This window comes from Macaca nemestrina, chromosome 17 (genome assembly GCF_043159975.1).
Source record: "Macaca nemestrina isolate mMacNem1 chromosome 17, mMacNem.hap1, whole genome shotgun sequence".
NCBI lineage: Eukaryota > Metazoa > Chordata > Mammalia > Primates > Cercopithecidae > Macaca > Macaca nemestrina.
In genome coordinates this window covers 53,393,690-53,408,238 of record NC_092141.1, presented here as the reverse complement: position 1 = coordinate 53,408,238, position 14,549 = coordinate 53,393,690, and the positions used below count along the sequence as shown (strand labels likewise).

The following is a 14,549-nucleotide window of genomic DNA, read 5'->3' as shown; positions in this document are numbered from 1 at the left end:
AGTGTTAGCCCAGAGAGGGCATCTGCCTATGAAATATTCAGGTGGTCCCATGTCTTCCTGTGGTCATCAGTTGTAACATTGCTTGATCATTTACTATGCATAGAGGTCAGTAATTAGAGCATTGGGTGGGGCCAGAACAAAAAGGAATGACACCATTTTCTGTTGAGTGCTTATTCTGCCCAGGTCTTTCTCTAATGGCCTCACCAAGCCTGTCTGGAAGGCAGTGTTACTCCCTTTCCTACATAGGGAATCTGAGTCTCAGCAAGGCTGAGTAGCTTACCTAGGACCACACAGCTGTTAAGTGACCATTCCTCTGTCACCTCCTAGTGCCTTTTTGGAGAAAGGAAAAGTAGTTTCCTCACATAATTAAAAGTATGAAGGGACCACTCACAGGTAAGTAATGCATGCTCTTAGATGAGAACACTAGGTGGTGTGAGGCATAGTCTTGCAGTGCAGGTAGGGAGACAGGGCAGGTAAGTGAACTAGCAGTAGAAGGGAGCAAATGCCAAGTGGGAGGCACAGAATTACCTCCCTTTGCTTCCAGCTTGTGGCGCTTTCCTTCTGTCTGTCTACAATGCTGGCGTTGGTGTCTTGCCTTGACTGGCCATGCAGTATGTCTACCTCCGGCAGCGGCGAGACCTGGACGTGGAAGGGCGGAAGATCCACGTGGTCCTGGCCCAGAGCACCTCCGTGCCTCAGCTTGTTGAGAGGTCTGGGGTGATCCGGGTGAAGCAATACAAGCAGAGCCTGGCGATCGAGAGTGACGGCAAGAAGGGGAGCAAAGGTAAAACCCATGGTGCCTGTCAGTGCACCCAGCCTGATGGAGGGGCATGTCGAGTACATGAAGCATATCCTTAAAGGTCAGAGGACAGGCACAGGTGCAGAGCAGACCAGGATCAGCACCTAGAGAGGGCGTCATTCCACCCCAACAAACTTGAGTAGAGTATGAAGTTGATGTTTAACTCTGACCCAGTCTATTTTCTCCAGATTCATGGATTGTCCAGATGAAACCGGACCATTATAAGTAAGCCAGAGAGTTTAGAAATTCAATTCCAGCTGGTCCTGTGGACGCATACACTGGGCCTAAGGGTAGGCAAGAAAGCTGTCAGGTTTGTCTTGGAGATCTCAGCTCCAGCTCAGTACAAACTCAGAGACTCAAGACCTGCCCAGGTTGAGTTCCAGCCCCCAGGGAGGAAAGCTGCAGACAGAGAGTGGGGCGGGAGGCCACCAGCTCTACCAGAATGAGTGTGGCCTTGTGTCCTAGGCAAAAATCTGAACCATAGTTAGACGGTCACCTTGAATATGTCACCTAATTTTCATGAGTATCTGTTTCATCATTTGTAAAATGGGATTAATTTGACCATCTCTTTAGGATTGCTAGAATAATTGAATGAGAGGCTATATTCAAGTGTCCAGCACTTGCCAGGTATTTAATCAATAGCAGCAAAATGTGTCTGTGGCTATGTTTTCAAAAGTGCCTATATTTAAGTATGCCGTAAGCGAAGTTGGTGGAGAGAAGTCCATCTGAAATATATGCCGCCTCCCTCTGCAGTTTCTGAGCTTGAATATGAAGATATAAAGTTTGCACAGTTTTGTTGCTGTATTTTTTCGGGTATTTTTGCTTTTTCTGCATTGTCTTTTCTTTCCCTCTCTAGTTTTCATGTATTACTTCGATAACCCGGGTGGCCAAATTCCGTCCTGGCTCATTAACTGGGCTGCCAAGGTGAGATCCCAGGAGGCGGGGCAGGCGGGAGGGATGGGGGAGTGTGTTTGACAAATGTTGACTTAGCCCTTGGGGCTGTCAGGCTGAAGAGACACATTGTCTCAGGCGTAATGAGGCTCTTTATGAAGAGTTTGGTTGAGTGACTCTGGTTAGGGCTGGGGGTTGCCAACATCCAAGACGGAGGCTGGGACAAAAGACAAAGAATTGTCAGCTTGGAATGCCAACTTCTCCCTGCTTGTGCCCCAAGACCCCGCCAGAATCACTCTTTGGAACCTCTGGACAATAGTCTGCTCCTGGTAGGAGCAATAGTGCCTTTGGAGCCTATATTCCTCTGCTTATTGGGGAATAAGACAGACTGACCTGGCTTGGAGACAACCAGATGTGTCCAAGCCTGAGGGAAGCTTCCACTTTTGTTGTTTTTGCCTTTTTTTTTTTTTCTATAAGGAAGGGAACTGCAGTGGTAGTTTGTATCACTAGAGACTGCCCAGGAGCCTGGCATTATGGGGACCACCAGCCTGCTTTGCATGAGATCTACTACTTGAGAGGTCAACAGATTCCTTGGAAGAGTGAAAAAGCACATCAACTTTGGAGTCAAACAGATGCAATTTTGAATCCTGGCTCTGCTACTGACTGTCTTGTTGTATTTAAGGAAGCCATGCATTTCTTCCTTTTTACAAAAGAAGATAGATGTCTTCTACTGCATAGAAGGGGAGTAAATAAGACAATATTCAGGAGAAGTCTTGCCCAATGCTCAACATGAACTAAATAATCATATATCCTACTCCTTGATCCCCAATCCTTACCATTTTCTAATTCAGTAAGGCAAGTCCTTCCTCTCATTTCTTTGGAAGAATGTAACAGTCCAGCCCAACCCCATTTCTTGTGTTTTCTTTTTTCAAGAAACACTGTTTCAGAAACATCTTTGCTTTTTCCTAGAGAAAGCTAACATATAAGGCCTTTTTGCAACAGAAGTTCCTGTTGACTGGTGTTCCTTTTGTCCTGGGTCCTACTTTTTGTCATCATCTGCAACAACATTCTGTTGAAATCCAGTTACGGAGCCTATTCATTTTTGTTAGCCCTAAAGCCAACGTTGTTTACCTTCTGCCACATCCCAAAGAATCAAGAGTAACCACTGTGAAGACACAGAAATGACAGTCTCATTTCCTTTGCAGAATGGAGTTCCTAACTTCTTGAAAGACATGGCAAGAGCCTGTCAGAACTACCTCAAGAACACCTAAGAAAGAGAATTGGGAACATTGCATCCATGGGATGATGTCTCTGGAAGTGCCACCACCCACCGCTGCTCAGCCTTCCCCTGCTGTTTCCATCTTCGGAGGCCTACACACTCTACCACGTCCCTTCTAAGCATGTTCGCCTGACATCCAGCTCACTCGCCTGCTTCCTTTCTTACTCCCCACATCTTGGGGTGGGCTGCCTTCTTCTGCAATTCAATATGGGGCAGACTAGGGAAACCTTTGCTTGCTTACTATTAGGAGGAGAAGTCTTCAGTAGGGAATACAATCATTCCATTGTGCAATTTTATGGGGATGGGTGGGCAGAGGGACACAGCACAATTTAATAATGACTATTTGGGCAGGCTGGCTCTTTTGCAGCTTGTGATTTGTTCCAACTTGGGAGGGGCTGCTGGAAGTGGCATTCCATTCAGAGCTGACTTTCGGTGCACCCAAACTGGACAACATGTGCCAGTGGCCATTTGCCTTATGCCCTGTGGAGCTGATTAGGCTGGGATTTGAGGTGATAATCCAGTAAGTCGTTCCTCATTCCTACTTGTGGAGGATCGGTAGCTATTATGATGCCAGACCATTTGGAGAAGTATCACAGGTCTGAGGGAGACACATAATATGACAACCACATTTTTCATCATCATCCATGTCTGGTTTTTTCTCTTTTCCATATGTCACTGGGGAACGGCTGCCTGTACCTCTCAAGCTTTAAATTTTACTGGAAACTGAGGCATCAAGATGGCTGTGGCAGCTAGCAAAAGCAAAGATGCTTTGTGCATAGCCTTGTGAAAAAGTGTCTTTCTATGCAATAAGATGAATTTTCCTTCCAGAGTATTTAGAAATGTAGAAGGGATAACAGTTCACAGCCAGGTAAAATTTAACTGGTGGCTTAAAGACTCTGCATCTTTTTCTCAGGAATTCTGCCTAAGTTATCTGCCTTTTCTACCACCAAAAAGACTTTTAGTTTTCTATGGTTTCTCCTGAATTTTGGTAGGGTAAGGTATTTCTATAGTCAAAGGCACAGCCTTGATGATCTCAGGGAAAAATTTTAATCACTGTGTATAATGATTGTAAACCTTGATTAACAACAGAGAAATTCAGGATGTAAAGCCATAGAATGGGATTTATGAACGTGGGATACCTCAGACTGTTTGTTTTCTTTCTGGAAAGAAAAGTGTGTTCTATAATGAATAAATATAGAGTGGTTTTTACTTGTCCTGTGTACCACTTCCTTCCTACCTTCTTCCTTTTGTGAGAATGCATCAGTTAGATCTCCTTTATCTGCAAGTGATATTCAGCCTAATTTGTAGACTTGAACATAAAATATAATTTGGGGCTTACTTATATGCAAGGTCAGGTGTAGGTAGCCTCAGGTAGGGATCAATACAGGTGCTCAAACTGAGAGGAGAATTCAGATCTTTTAGTATTGGTCTGCATTTGCTGGTAGCATTGTCACTAACAGCAATAGGTATGTTTGCATCTTCCTAGGCTCATGCCAAGCAAAACAAAAAAGACAATGTTTCTTTCTAGTAGGACCTGCACTATTCCGTAATTTAGAGCCCCTCTAAAACATTTGCTTATCTATGTCCTGCTCATTATGGTCATCTGGATAGAATTATACAAGTAAGTGAATGCCTCATAAAATTATCATTAAAATATCGTTATCAGTAATGTAGCTGGAATCTATTCTAGATAAACTGCATCTGAATGCCTCCTGTTAATAGAAGTCAAGTTGAAATCTTATGAATAGATTCTTTCAAATAAAAGCACTGAGATTATAGTCACTGAAACAGAATTGGCATGAAATGGTGTCATGTAAACCATTTCTTTAAATAACATTAAATAATTTGCTAAGAACTCTGAAAATACTAAGAATGCTCAGTTTCTAGGTAAGGTACTTATTTTAAAAGGTCACAGCATTTGCTGTAATGAATGGAGTTATGACTTCTTAGCATTTTTACTTGCTAATTTGGAGTAGTGGACAGTCCTCGCGAGCTGAGGTTATGCAGGAAACTGAAAACTCTTGAGCTACAGTAAGTGCCAAAGGTTAAAAAAAAAAAAAAAAAAAAAAAAAAAGGATAACTGATGGTTTAGGCCTTAACTTAGAGGGGTTTGCACCTGAGTTCTAAGGGTATGTTTTTCTGCAGCAGCTGGATGTATCACTTGGAATTTGTAAGTTATATTGTCATTCCTCTAGGACTTTGTTCTGCTTATTTTTCCCATATCTGTCTTTCCAAGTAGACAATAAGCATTTGTGGATAGAAGCAGTTATTTCACTTTGATTACTGGTCCTTGGGGTAGTATACAGTAGGCACTCGAATGGTGACTCAATGAGTGAATAAATGATTTAGAGAAGATTGACCAAATGGCATGAACCTGGAAGACTAAATCCATTCAGATATAGAGGCTCAATCCCCATGGATTTAAGCCACATTTTTCCCCAAGTCAGCGTTTTGTTGGGTGCCGGGTAGGGGGGGCGATTTCTAGATTTCCCCGGTTCCCATTGGTCCTTCCTTGAAAGTACCAAGGTCCTCTCTCTGTTAAGTGGTGGGCTTTGCTGGTGCGGCTATGGGTTCTATTTTAATGTTACAGAAATGGCACAGTTTGAATTGAGTCTGGCTGAGATGAGTCAGGATTCCAGTTGAAATTTAATGGCAAAAGTAGCACTACTGTTGGTGCTAAATTTTTTCCACAGGCAAATTATTCACACTGCATAACAATTCCAAGTTAATGACCACCTTGGAACCGAGGAGTTCCAGCAGAGGGTCACTTCCCTTGAAAATGTTCCTATGTCACAGCGAGAGTCCTGGCCTGACTCCCTGGCTGAGATTCCTCACCCAGAATCCACATCTATAATGCCTGCCCTTCCAACCTCCCACTTCCTAGCTGGACTTGCAAGAGATGAGGCAGGAAGAGCCTCATTCAGTTCTCACATTTCTAGTAGCACCACCCAGTCAGCCCAGAGAATTATCTTTAAATGCATCGAGACATTTAGTTCTTTAACAGATATTTCTCAAGAGGCTGGAGTCCGTTGGCACTGGGATAGGCATGGCGTTTGTGGGATGAATGAGAAAGATATGGTGTCTGCCCCTAAGGCGTTTATGGTCTAATGGAAACTCAGTGAACAAGCTGCTGAAGGATGATAAGTGCTCAGAAAAGGAAAATAAAAGGTGCTGTTAAAAAAAATGCACTAACCAAGTTTGAGGAGCAGAGGAGAACGTGTTGGAATTGTGGCTGGGTGAAGGTTGCAGCAGAAAGCTGTTCATGACAGAAGAACCGTTTGCACAAAACCTCTAAGGAGGAAGGACTCAGCAGGAGAGTCAGTCACATCTGAAGAATGACAGTGAAGAGTGACTGGGGCGCTGACATGAAGGAGAGGCATCTTGGATGTGGCTGGAGAAGTAGACAGTTAGTCCATGGAGGGTCCTGAGAGCAACGACAAGGATTTGGGACTTTATCCCAAGAGTCCCAATAAGCTTTGAAAGATTTTAGATTGACAAGTGACCTGAAAATATGTATCATGCTTAACACCACTCATTTTTCTCCATGATTCCCCAGCATCTCTGACAGCCTCTCCGGTAGCATTTTGTGGGGCTACCCAAGGTGTTTTAAGCCCTATTACTTTGAATCCTCTCCATTGTCAGACAGCATGCAGAGTAGCCCATACTTAAATCGAGTTTCCAAAGTGGAACATCAGCTTCTGAAGTTTAACTGAAAAACGAAAGGCTGGAGGGAGGGGATCACCTATGCACATCCCCTCTGTCTCTCCTGGCCCATGTTGGGGTGCAGCATACCCTCCCACACATCTGCACCATGCAGCCTATCAGAGCAGAGCCATTTAAGGGGCCAGAAGTGGGAGAGAAAAAAATGAAAGGCAAAAAAGTATAAGCAGGTCCACTTTCCCCAAGTTCCTTTGTTAATATTCATCCTTAACTACAAGGAAGAACTTTTTTTTTTTTTTTTTTTTTTCTGCTTGAGAAGACAGAAGCATAACATATTGTTTGTTTAGGTTGCAGAGTTTAGAACCAACAAAATGGGAGGACTTCAGAAAAATTATTTACATTGCTCATCTATTTATATATGTGTATACACGTCCAATGTGTGTCTCTTTGGATACACATCATAGATGCTGCATTTCATAAGATATAACAATGGAACAACAATTAAACAGTACGCTATGTAAGTGACTTTCTAAGTTTCCTGGGTGATATGCCAGGCCCATTGCCAGGCAGTGGAGTACATAAAGGTGGGATGCAATGACTTTAGAATCAGTAGACAACAGATCCTGTAGGACAATGAGTTGGCTACAAGCTCTTAAAGTATTACATTTTCCTTCCATCCGATGGTGGTCACATCCTTTCTGATTATTACAAACACTTGTGCACATATTCCATGTCCTCTGCAGACTGCTATAATTCCTGAATGGAAGAATCCGTCCCACATTCATGCAGTCCACTGCTTAGCAATGGACCTGGCATAACATGTAGAAAACTTGGAGTCACTCAAGTAGCATACTGCTTACTTGTTTTATTATTGTATCTTATGATTCCAAAGTCAGTGCATTTTAGTTGAGTGCACAGCCACCCAGCCACCCCTGCAGTAAAGTGCGGCCATGGGATTTAATTCTGGTCAATATATGAGCATAAATAATATGTGCCACTTCCAGCTCAGGATCTCAGAAGGGAAAGGTATGAACTCAGCTTGTTCTTACCCCCTTCACCCTGTCTGGGAAATGATAAGAACGGAAACAAATGCCTTGGAATCAAGGATGAAAGCCTAAGATTAAGGATGACAAAATAACCCTGCCTCCTTTGCACTGTTACAAGACAGACAAATAGACTTCTTTCTTATTTAAGCCACAGCATGTGAAAAAAAATAGCAGCTTTGCCTATACCAACTCATGAATAGCTCAAAGAGAGTGTCCCTTTAGACCAGGAGATCAGGAACCAGCTCAAATGCCTCCTCATCTACAGACTTTGGATCTCCTGGCCTGTGCCAAACACTTAATAAGTGGTCAGCAAATCTCTCTGACTTGCTCCAGTTTCATTTAATGTGGTCCATAAGTGTTGGCTGTTATTAGCTGTTACTCCCAATTGTACATCTCTATCCGCCTGCCGCTCTCCTGCCCCATGCTTTGCCTCAGGCTACTCTTTTTGTCTATATAGAAATCTTCCCCAAGTTTTGCGAAATGTCTGTCAAAATTGAAGGCTTACTGTAAATCTATTCCCTCTAAGATATTCCTTGCATTTAGAAAAAACCTAATTTATCATGGTGCAGAATACATGAAATCCAGCACCTTCAGATTGGAGCAACTTCTATTAATCATCTTTGATAGACACTGTATTAGTCCAGGCTCTCCAGAGAAACAAAACCATCAGGATATACCGTGTCATGCGCCACATCATGATGTTTCGGTCAACCACAGACTGCATTCCAATTCATACCACTAACTAAAAACAAATAAACAAAATCAACGAAAAACCTCAACGATATATATGGCAGTGGTCCCATAAGAATATAATCCTATATTTTTAATGTACCTTTTTTAGATACACTGATATATACCATTGTGTACTGAATACTGTAGGCAATTAAAACATGTTATACAGGTTTGTAGCCTAGGAAAATAGGTTACACCATATAGCCTATTTGTGTAGTAGGCTATACCATCTAGGGTTATGTAAGTATATACTTCGATGTTTGCATGATGGCCAAATCACCTGACACCTTTCTCAGAATGTATTCTGTTGTTAAACAGCACCTGATTGTGTGTGTGTGTGTGTGCGCGCGCACATAGGTGTGGAATTATGGAATTGGCTCATACAATTATGGAGGCTGAGAAGTCCCAAAATCTTCAGTTGGCAAGCTGGAGACGCAGAAGACTTCATGATTTAGTTCCAGTCCAAAAGCTGGCAAGCTAGAAGCTCAAATAAATGATGTTTCAGTTCAAGTCTGAAGACCAGAAACACCAGTATCTCAGCTCAAAGGAGTCAGGCAGGAGGCATTCCCCCTTCCTCAGAAGAGGGTCAGCCTTTTTGTTCGATTCAGGCTTTCAACTGATTGGATGAGAACCTCCTATGTTAGGGAGAGCCATCGGCTACTTAATTCAAATATGAATCTTAAACACCCCTACAGTCACACTCAGAATAATGTTTTACCAAAATCTGGACAGCCCATAGCCTAGTCAAGTTGACATATAAAATTAAACATTATATTTGGTGAGAGCCCAGTGTTCTCAGATAAGGAAAAAGATTTCACATTATGAAGCTCTTATTGTGTGCGGGGCACTAGTTTGGATGCTTTACTTACAGCTTAGTCTTTGGTGAGATAGGAAATACTATTTCCAACTTACTGATCATGAATATAGGCTCAGAGAGGCTAAATAACATGCCTAAGGTAACTCAGCTAGTTAGGTGAGAGACTGGGAACTCAAAGCTAGGCTTCTTTGATCCTAGATCCTGTGCTTCCACATTCCCCTTCACATTCCAACCCTTTTAATTTTCCTTCTGGGTACAATGACTGATGCCAAGCTTGTTTTTGCATCAGTCATTGTACCAGTTGTGCTCTCTGCCCAGAGTGCCCTGCTCCCTGATCCACAGAAGCCTGAAATCTTTAAATCATGCAAGTCATTGTTTAAATGTCACCTCCTCTGAGAGGTTTTGCAGAAGTCATTCCATATTTCATTACCTTATCTGCATAATATGTAATACTTTCTATTAAATGTATTTATTTTCTGTTCATTTATTTCAGCTCCAAAAGAGTATAGAACTTTGTCTTATTCCAAATTATTTACTCAATACATAGGGCACAAATATATTCTAAATTATCTGCTGAAGGAATAAATGAATCAATGGTGGGGCAACAACCTCAAAGCTCCAGGATCTCAATTTGACCAATAATGCCTGAAAGATAGGTCCAAAAACATGTATTCTTAATCTTGTGTTCCACCTAATTTTTACCAAAGAGGGAACATTGAGGACAAATCAGTTTTTACTTTTTTTTTTTTTTAAGCTAGAATTGCTTTGTTTTCCAGGGTTTTGTTCTTTATTAACTTTTTTTGATTTTTTCATTCTGATTTAACACCTTTGGAGAGCTCATACTAGCTCCCTAAAAGTCTACTCATCAGAATGATATTACTGATGTAACTGGGGGAAGGGAGAGAGGCTGGCGGCAAAACAGGGCTAGAAGAGATCTTTTCATTTGCAGGCCAGAATCCTGAAAGAAGAAAACCTGTATCCCCCAGGGACAGCTATGGGAAGGGGGCTGTGGGTGGAGGGACAGTAGGCGGAATTCATTTTCTCTTATCTATTTTATCCAATTCCTCTCTAGTGGTTCATAAACTGAGAAAAAGTCAATAGAAACCAATCAGGACAAAAACAGCACTTAGAACTCCATGCACGGCATACAGCAACTTTTGTTATATGTCAAACAGCTTATGAGGGATTGGATCTGCTTTTAAGTGGTCATGGATTCTGTTTACCAGCAAATGTGGTGTTTCATTTTTCCAAGCGAGAGTGAATGATATTCTTCATGAGAAGCCTACATTTTAGGCCTGGTGTTGAATACTTACTGGACTGCTGAAAGCTTCCAAGTAGGAGTTCGCCCTTCACTACACAGTTTGGCTCATGTTCCCATTTCGGCTACTTTAAGCTGTTGTAAACAGCATTCGTTTTCCATTACAAGCTAGGAAATGTGACTTCAGCGACGGTGCCGAGTCCCTGGAGAGCGCCTGCCAGGGAGGCCGTTTCCTCACCTCTCATTTTAGTTTGTAACTTGATGGCGAGGTTGAGTAATCACTGAAGCTCCATGTCTTCCCATCCTATTCTGTTCCACTAACTTATAAAACAGCCAGTGACCCGCTTGAGGACTAGCGGATCAACCAGATGTTTCCTGAGCAAAGACAGCATGCGTTTCCCCTTGCACATCATCTTGTGAGAGGGGAGGGCTGGCGGTGCACTCACCCCATCTGACATCATTGGGCGAGGTGGCCTGGGGGAGAATTTCAAAGCAGAGCAGCTTGGCCAGGGAAGAGCTCAGCTGGCAGCTGTGTGCTGGGATTAACTGACCCAGATAACTAGGGAGAAGGAATTGGCAATCTAAGTGTTTGTTCTCCAGCAGGAAGTAGACGGCCTCCTTTCCACTCCCTAAATATCTATGGCTGTAGGAGACCTTCCCCCGATGGCTCCACATACACAGTCAGGATTGCGTCCACCATATTTCTTCCTATCCCAACTTTTTATTTTCTCTGGCTTTTGCGTAGGGTTGACGTGACACAAGCTCAACAGATTGCAGTATAATAATAATAACAACTATAATAATAATATCAATGAATTATTCTTCTCCCAAACAACATAGAGGAGCTCAAACTCTAAACAATCTGATTTCAAATAATCTCCTTAGAGATCACTAGCTTGTCAGAGTTGGGGTATTAAGAGCCAGTAAAATAAAATATTTTTCATAATACAGGGAACAGCTGACATGTAATTGTCATCTTCCTCATGGAAAGGTCATTAAAAATAAGACAAAAAGTAAATACGATATACTGTTTACCATCACTATGATTTCATAAAAGAAAGGTTTAACTTCTTCTGCTCTAATGCATCCAAAGTCTTTTCTTTATACCTATAATCAAATTCAAACTACTGAGACCTAAAAATTTCCATATGACCTAGGATCGGGCCCATGCCTGCTCTTCAAGCTCCACTTCCTCCTTGACTTATTCCTCTCTAGCCTTTTCTCTGTTCCTCAAACATACCGTGGTCTTTGCATTTACTGTCCCCAACATCTGGAGTGCTCTTCCCCACATCTGTATATAGCACACTGCCTATGGTAGGCAGTTTTCTGTCACAGCACCCAATGATCCCCATGTCTCCATATTCACTTCTTTGTGTAATGCCCTCCTCTGTATGTGGGGTGGACCTGGTGACTTGCCTCTAAAGAATAGAGTAGAGCAAGAGTGATGGGATGTCACATCCAAGATTAAATTGTAAAAGACTGTGCCTTCGTCCATTCTTGCTCACTTTCTCTCTCTGCATTGTCTCACTTGTTTTCTCTCATGAAGCAAGTTGCTAATTATGAGTGCCCTATGGAAGGTCAATGTGACAAGGCCGCTGGCCAAGAGCCAACCAGGAGCTGAGAGGCTCAGTTCAGCAGTTTGGGAGGAACTAAATCCTGCCAACAACCTCCTGATTGAGATTAGAAGAAGATCCTTCTCAATAGAGCTTGGCAATGACTGCAGCTTCAGAAGACATCTTGACTGCTGCCTTGTGAGACAGGCTGAGCCAGAGGACTTAGCTAAGCCAAGTACAGGCTCTAGACACACTGAAACTGCAAGATAATAGATATTGTTTTAAGCCAGTGAGATCTATGTAGCGATAGATAACTGAAGCAATGCCTCATTTATTTAGATCTTTGCTCAAATGTTTTCCTCTCTAAAGTAGTCTCTAACACAAAGCAAACCAAACAAAATGATCACACGTTATTCTCTCACATCTTACCCATCTTGTTTTTCTTCATGGCAATTGTCCCCTATCTACATTTATATCATAGATTTATTTGTTAGCTATCTCCCCTATTAGAATGAAAATTCAGTGAACAAAATATCTGTCCTTTTGCTGGTGAACAAGATGGACATGCATTTGCCCTGATGATGCTTAAGTTTATTTGACAAATATTGATTATAGGGCTACTTTGTGCCAGGCTCTGTAATTATAGGTTATTTCTTCCTGGTTTTGTGGTATCCAGGCTAATTAATTTTAGTATATTGGCTCAGCTGTTTTGTTTTAAATTTAGCTAAGCTGCTCTTTGATAATGCACCTTTCTGTATCTTTCACTGAGTGTTTGATTAATATGCCATATGTGGGCTGGGCACGGTGGCTCATGCCTGTAATCCCAGCACTTTGGGGGCCCAGGCAGGCAGATCACTTGAGGCCAAGAGTTCAAGACCAGACTGGCCAACATGGCAAAACCCCTTCTCTACCAAAAAATACAAAAATTAGCCAGGTATGGTGGCACAGGCCTGTAGTCCCAGCTACTTGGGAGGCCGAGGCATGAGAGTAACTTGAACCTGGGAGGTAGTGGAGGTTGCAGTGAGCCAAGATCGCCACTGGACTCCAGCCTAAGCTACAGAGCAAGACTCTGTCTCAAAAATAAAATAAAATAAAATAAAATAAAATAAAATAAAATAAAATAAAATAAAATAAAATCGCCATGTGTGATAGAGTCAAGAGTAGAGCTTGTGTATACTCTGTTGAAGTCCATCGTTGGAGGAACATAATTATTTGAAAAGTTCTCACTTTATGCTATGCTGACATCTGCCTGTTACTTTCATCTATTGGCCTGAGATTTACTCTCAGAAATAATATAGAAAGTGTGTATTCTTTTTCTCAAATCCAGTTAAAATTGCTCTGTTAACTCTATCTCTTTGGGTATAAGTTCTGTTTATCAAGTTTATTGCCTCTTTTGTGCAATAGGTTTTTCTTGGATGTTTAGTGTTTCTTCATTTTTTGGTCATTTTGTGCAGTTAAGATTGCAAGTTTAACTTTCTGTTTATTTGAGAGCAGATCTGAGAGCTATCACTGTGGCTCCCTCTCCACTGTTTCCAGTGGGAGCAGTGGGGCTCCTCGCACCATCAGCCATGCTTCCAGGGATGGGATCCTGCATCACTCGCACCTAGGAGTTACCCCATCTTTCTGTCTCAGGCTCCCACATTCATGAGAGAATACCTCTCAAGGCAGATTCTGTGTGTGCTTGTGCATCTGCATGTGTGAGCATGTGTGTGTGTGTGTGTGTGTGTGGTAGACTGGTTAGTTAACCTGGCTACCTTACTGCTCTCATCAGAGACCCCAGAGCTAGACTACCTCTGAACATGGATCATCTTCTTTGTTTTTCTCATCTTTAACAGCTGCACTTTCCACCAATGTCCTAAGCTATAGCTTTTTCTGCAATTTTATCTCATGCTTTTTCTGCTTGTTTCTGGACCACAAAATGTTAACAACTCTTAGGTTCCAATCCTTGTGTTTTAATTCTTATGAATGTATTTATACATGCATTTGTGTGTGTATAGTCATATTTTATATTTTTAAACATATTTTATATAATTATATTTATAAAATATTTTATATTTTAAGTATATATTTTAATATATACTTTAATTTACTATATAATTTAATATACTAAAAATATATATTAAGTCATATTTTATATTTTAAGCATATAAAATATGAATATATATGTATGCATGTGTTTTATATATATATATATATATATATATATATATATATATATGTATGTATTTTTGAGATGGAACCTTGCTCTGCCACCCAAGCTGGAGTGTGGTGGCATGAAATCATCTCATTGCAACCTTTGCCTCCTGGGTTCAAGCAATTCTCCCTGCCTTAGCCTCCTGAGTAGCTGGGATTACAGGTGCACGCCACCACACCCAGCTAATTTTTGTATTTTTAGTAGATACTGGGTTTCACCGTGTTTTCCAGGCTGGCCTTGAGCTCCTGACCTCAAGCGATCCACTGGCCTCAGCTTCCCAAAGTGCTGGGATTACAGGCATGAGCCACCATGCCCGGCCG

General features: G+C 41.8%; 1 protein-coding gene across 23 annotated transcripts in view; it reads left to right on the top strand.

Annotated features, from left to right (window-relative positions):
* The window catches only part of PCT (phosphatidylcholine transfer protein), a 304,249-nt gene that overhangs the window by 211,539 nt on the left and 78,161 nt on the right, over positions 1-14,549 (top strand). For 16 of the 23 annotated variants that reach the window (XM_071082917.1, XM_071082924.1, XM_071082928.1 and 13 more), the window contains 2 exons: positions 613-784; positions 1,656-1,723. In XM_071082917.1, coding sequence (XP_070939018.1) covers positions 613-784; positions 1,656-1,723 — 240 coding nt within the window. The other 7 variants (XM_071082930.1, XM_071082931.1, XM_071082929.1 and 4 more) reach the window with 3 other exon arrangements.